General features: G+C 41.9%; 1 protein-coding gene across 7 annotated transcripts in view; it reads right to left on the bottom strand.

The window, feature by feature from the left end:
* Positions 1-259: 259 nt before the first annotated feature.
* Positions 260-6,000, bottom strand: part of GTF2A2 (general transcription factor IIA subunit 2) — a 28,786-nt gene continuing 23,045 nt past the window's right edge. For all 7 annotated transcript variants that reach the window (XM_033920656.1, XM_033920654.1, XM_033920659.1 and 4 more), the window contains 2 exons: positions 2,778-2,904; positions 260-734 (listed from right to left, as the gene is read on the bottom strand). In XM_033920656.1, the coding sequence (XP_033776547.1) occupies positions 709-734; positions 2,778-2,904 (153 nt within the window). In that variant the 3' untranslated portion in view covers positions 260-708. The remainder of the gene's footprint in view (positions 735-2,777; positions 2,905-6,000) is intronic.

Below are 6,000 nucleotides of genomic sequence, written 5' to 3'. Positions count from 1 at the left end.
GGTCCTGGCCCTCCACATGCCATCCCAGGCCCCATTTATCCTCACTGGTTTCTCTGTTAACTATTTGCTTTTCTCCATACTAACCTGAACTTTCCAATTACTTTCACTTTGCCCAAAGTTTGCTGGATATTTTAGTTTCAAGAGTGATGATAATCTCCATTCTGTGTTCAATGCATGGATGCTGTTTTATAACATGAAACACAGTGCTTCCCCATGTCTCAATACTGTTAATAAAACAATCACTTTTTTAAATTATAACTGACAATCTTTAAATAAAAGTTTATTAAAGATACTGTACTTTGATAAACAAAAAAAGGCAATTTCTTTCCATCAGTCATTCAAAAATAAAAAAAGCAGTATGCCCAGATGTACCAAGCACTTTTTCCATAGCTACAAAATGGGAAAAGCCCTTTAAGTGTTTCTGGCCCACAGGATCTAATGTACTAAGCTTTTCCCTCCTACCTCATATATTCAGAATGGGAAAACAGCTTTAGTAAATCAGGCCTATACTCAACAGCATATAGTAAGTTGACTTGATGACACACTATAGACAGATCTACGTCTTCTCAAGGGTAACATGTTGGATGTTCCCCAGCAACGTGAGCTCCTGCATGTGCCACTAGAATAAATATGAACAGTCCTATCCTTGATTCGGTTTCAAAGTGCCCAACATCAGCAGACTCTGGTACAAACCAACCACTCTTGGAATCATTCTGCAGTATTGGAGCCTGTATCTGGGAAAGAAATAAAAAGTACATCAAAATGAAAATGTCAGCAGATCTGCTATTTCTTATCACTCCAAGTTCACAGTGCTACAACAAATCCCAGACCTGAACATATCAATATACTGGGGGACAACTGTTTTCTAGAGAAGTGGATCTCAAACCTATTCTGGGAGACCACCAGCCAGTCAGGTTTTCAGGACATCCCTAATGAATATTCATGAGAGAGATTCCATATAATGGAGGTGACAGGCATGTAAATTTGTCTCATGCGTATTCATTAGGGATAACCTGAAAACTCGACTTGCTGGCAGTTGCCCAGAACAGATTTGAAAATCACTGTTCTAGAGGAAAATTTATTTTTCCCATCTCTGCACTTAGATATAGATATTTAAAACAAAAAAGGTCAACCTCTCTGGTATTTCTTCTTATATCCTATGCTATGCTATCTATTAATATGTTTTAAGTAGCATATTATGCCTTAGTGTACATCACTAGAATATCTTTACTATTGTAATTGTCTATTGCAACCATTCCCATTCCAATCCTCAGAGCACCTCTCATCAGGTTTTCAGGACATCCACAATGAATATTCATGAATTAGATGTGCTTACAATTGAGGCAGTGAATATCCTCAAAACCCGATGGGACTAGGTATGCTATGAGGACTGGGTTGGGAATGGCTGGCCTATTGCCTAGGCCTGGCTTATTCTTGTTGTGCACTGTCTTTGATAAATTTCTCCAAACAGATGGTAAATAAATCCAACTAAATCAAGAGTGGGAAAAAACTTAAGCTCTCTCTCAAATCCTAATCCTTGCAAACAGATATTACACTCTCTCAGAACCTGCCAGGAACAAACAGAACTACAGCTCTCATAACCCATTAGACATTCACTCCACCACAGCTCTCTTTCAATCCCCCTTCACCTGGCAGTCACTGCACCATAACTTTCTCACAACCACTCCTTCCCCTCCCTCAAAGCTTATTCTCCTGAATCCTGCTGTGGCACCCCCTCCCCCAGTTCTCTTTTGCTCCCAAGCAAATAATAGTCCCTCCTAAAGTACACACCTCCCACTCCCTCTTCTAACATCTCCCAAGTTTGGCCTCTTCCTCCTCCCCAAGGCACACATTCATCCCCCACCCCTAGGCGCAAATCTATTCTCTTCCACTCTACCCCCTCTAAAACACAGCCTAAATTTTTCTCTTGCCCCCAGGCAAAGCCCATATCTGCACTTCCTCCTCACACATGGCACACCTTCCCCCCTTGAGGTACATAATTCTCAAAGCTTCCCCCTTCTACAACTTAGCTCTTAATTCCTTATCTCCCTGCAGTACACTCCCTGGACAAGTTCCTGAAGGAAAAGGGGATTGAAGGGTACAAATAGAGGGGTACTATACAGTACAAAATGCTTTAGAGTAATAGATAACTTACAGGTCATTGACCTGGTGGGCCGCTGCGGGAGCAGACTGCTGGGCACGATGGACCTGTGGTCTGACTCAGCAGAGGAGATGCTTATGTTCTTATGTTCTCTCCTATGGGATAAACTAATCTAAAATGTTTTCCTTACACTGGAGCTGAATCTGTTAGCAGTTGAGGAAGAGCAAAGCAGCTGTACATCAGGCCGTAGCTTTCTCCTGCACTTTAGTCTGAAATATTTGAACCATACAATACGCTATGTACAGTTCAAGAACTTTAGTCAGCCTTGAGTGCTGGAAGATGACACAGCCTGACATGTAGTCACTTTTCTCCTGCTCTGCTATTAACAGATTAAGCACTAAGATAAAGTAAAATATTTGAAATAGTTTATGGCACTGGTGGGGATCCTGCCGGGAGGAAGAGAAATACTAAGTTTTGGAGATGTGCCGAGAGGTGGAGGAACTTGCAGAGATTGTGCAATGCACAGTAGCACAGAATTTCCCCAGGGGTAATACTACTTGAGAAACTAAATGAATCATAAAACTATCAATTAAATTAATATTCTCTAGCAACCCTGAACAGTTTTCTTGAACATGACACAAATTAGTCGTACTCCTAAAGGTGCTTCTAGACTTACTTTTTCCATCACAGGCTACAATTTTCACTTTATCTACTTTCACGAGATCTGTAACTTCTCGGAACTCAACGTCATTCAGCACAAATGTCCAGACATTGTCACAAAACCTGTATGTGTTTAGTGAACCCTTAAACAAAATGCAAAAATCAGTTACATATCATGGTAAATTGTTCCTCTAACCCTTTTTCTACCCATACCCATATCAATATGCAGATAGGAATTCTAGGTGAAAAAGTAGTCTCTGATGTCAACCAAGAACAAAAACGTGCTGTTTCAAAAGCCTTCCTGTAAAAAATCCAAGATATTGGCAACAGAAGAGTGAAAAGGAGATACAGATCTCAGAGAAAACCAACTCTCAAATGTCCTCCAAACCCTCACATATGCTTCAGACAGATATTTCATAGCAAGAAGAGTGGTAATAACATAAGCAGAATATCTCTGCATCTCAGCTTTGACTTTTCAATAGCCAGGCCATAAAATCAAAATGAGATTGATCCTCATGAGAATTGGAACCTGACATTGAAGCCGTACTAGATCTAGTTTCCTGGGCCAATCAGAATTACCGTATTTTTCGTTCCATAAGATGCACTTTTTCCCCCCAAAAAAGTGGGCGGAAATAAGGGTGCGCTTTATGAAGCAAATACACACACACACAAAAAAAACCCCGGCGGTACCTTTAAATGTTGGAGGTCGGTAGACGGCTGCCTGCTGTTTGTCGGGGCCTGTGGCGCACAAGCACGCTAATGTCTGGGCCCGGACACTTCTCTAATTGGGCCGGTCGCTGGTGCTTTGCAGGGCTGCTGCCTGCTGATTACCTGCATGTCGTGGCCAGCAGCGCACAAGCGCGCTGCTCTGTGGGCGGGTGCCACTTCTGAAGGCTGCCTCAGTAGAACCATCCCCCTTTATAGGGAATGAAGTTAGGTCTGAGCTTTTTTTTCATCTTCATCTACTGACACAGGGTCATAACATAACATACCCATCTGGCCTGGTCTGACATGGACAATAAGAAATACCAACCCCTCGATCAGGAGCCTTGTAAACAGTCCCAACAAAGCTTACTTTTCTTATCATCCCAGCAAAAGGATGCCAATAGTCTCTGGAGGAGTCTTACATCTTTCTTCAACAAGAGTATTAGTAACTATTTGCAGAACATAAAACCATTTGGAGAAGATGACCATCCTAAAGAGATTTATACATCCCAATAAGGATAGCGGAAGGTTGTGCCAACTCTCCAAAAGACCCTTAGTCTCCTGAAACAGAACGCCAACATTTAAACGGTAAAGGGATTTGACTTCTATGGGCAGTCTGATATCTAAATAACGAAAAGATTCTCTGGCCCATCGAAGAGGAAAATGGGGTCTCCAAGTTTCCCAAAGAGTTCAGGAGAGCCAGAGTTTCAGATTTCAGATAATTTAATTTAAAACTGGAAAAATCTCCATATTCATGGAAACTTTCCAGTAGTATCGGCAGTGAAGATAAATACACAAGATCATCCACAAAAGCTGCAATTTTAATGTGATGGGCCCCAATCATCATTCGCTGAATTTCTGGATTGCTCTGATCTCCTTTATCAAGGGATCTAGGGTAAATATAAACAAAAGTGGGGAAAGGGGGCACCCCTGATGTGTACCCCTCTCAATGGAAATCTGGCCAGAAAGCACTTCATTTATCCAGAGAGAGGCCCTAGGGTTCTTATATAATGTGCGGACAGCTTGAATAAACCAAGGTCCCAAACCATAAAGCACAGTTACTTACTGTAACAGGTACAGGACAGGACAGGGACAGGAGGCAGATATTCTCACTGATGGTGATGTCACCAACGGAGCCCTGGTATGGACCACTTTAAGAACTTAGAAAGTTCTCAATTGCCTGAACTGCGCATGTGCGAGTGCCTTCCCGCCTGATGAGTTAAGATAAGCCAGCTAAGAAGCCAACCCGGGGAGGTGGCTGGGTTGTGAGAATATCTGCCTGCTGTCCCTGGATAACACCTGTTACGGTAAGTAACTGTGCTTTATCCCAGGACAAGCAGGCAGCATATTCTCACTGATGGGTGACCTCCAAGCTAACAGAGATGGGATGGTGGGAGTGTTGGCCAAAGAAAATATAATTTGAAATACAAAGTGGCCAAAGTGCCCATCCCATCTGGAGAAAGAATCCAGACAATAATGAGAAGTGAAGATATGAACTGAGGACCAGGTGGCAGCTTTACAGAGGTCCTTAATGGTGAAGATCTAAGGAAAGCAACAAAAAGCTGCCAGAGCTCGAACTCTGTAGGCTGTGACACAACTGTCTCGTGCCAGGCCAGACTGAGAATAGCAGAACGAGATGTAGACAGCCAACCGGGCGTAAAACATTCTCTTGAATAAGGATAACCTAACTTTTGTAAATCAAATGAAAAGTTAGAGAAAAGTTCGTTGAGGCTTTGTCCGGTCAAAGTAGCAGGCCAAAGCCCAGATACAGTCCAAAGTAAACAAAGCAGTTTCTCTAGTAGGAGAATGAGGTGTAGAAAGACACACAGGCAGAACAAGTGACTGAGTGAAAAGAAAAGTGATAACTCGTAGAAGAAACTTTGGATGGGTACGAAGAACCTCTTTGGAATGATGAAAAACTGCAAAGGATGAATCTGCTACTAATACAGGTAACTCACCGACCCTCCTGGCAGAGGTGAGAAAAATAAGGAAACACACTTGCAAGAAACTAAAGATGAACCGCCAAAAAAAGGCTTCAACAAACTGGAAAAAACTACAGTAAGGTCCCAAACGACATGAAGGGACTAGAGAGGTGGTTTCACAGGGGAAAAACCCCTATCATAATCCTAAAAACCAAGTGAAAAAGGGCTACAATAGGGCCCAAACGACAGGAGGTGTGGTTACACATTAAAAACCCCTGTCAGGAATCTGGAAACCAGAGGAGAAGCAGTAAGAGGTTGACCCTCGAATGAGAAAGGGAAAAAATGCAATAGCACTGGAAAGAAGTCCGAGAAATATAGACTCGAGACTAAAAGCAACAAAAGTAGAAAGAATGCATCAGCAATTCCACTATGTAATAATAATAATAATAATAATAATAACTTTATTCTTTTATACCGCCATAGTCAAATGACTTCTAGGCGGTTCACATCGAAGAAGGCGAATGATCAGCGAATTACAGAATACAAGAAGTGAGAGTACAACTTATTAACACAAGAAATAGATAAAACGAAAATTTGCATCTTAAGTATGTA

This window comes from Geotrypetes seraphini, chromosome 14, assembly GCF_902459505.1.
Source record: "Geotrypetes seraphini chromosome 14, aGeoSer1.1, whole genome shotgun sequence".
NCBI lineage: Eukaryota > Metazoa > Chordata > Amphibia > Gymnophiona > Dermophiidae > Geotrypetes > Geotrypetes seraphini.
Note: the sequence above shows the minus strand (reverse complement) of the source record. Positions and strands in the feature narration are given on the sequence as shown.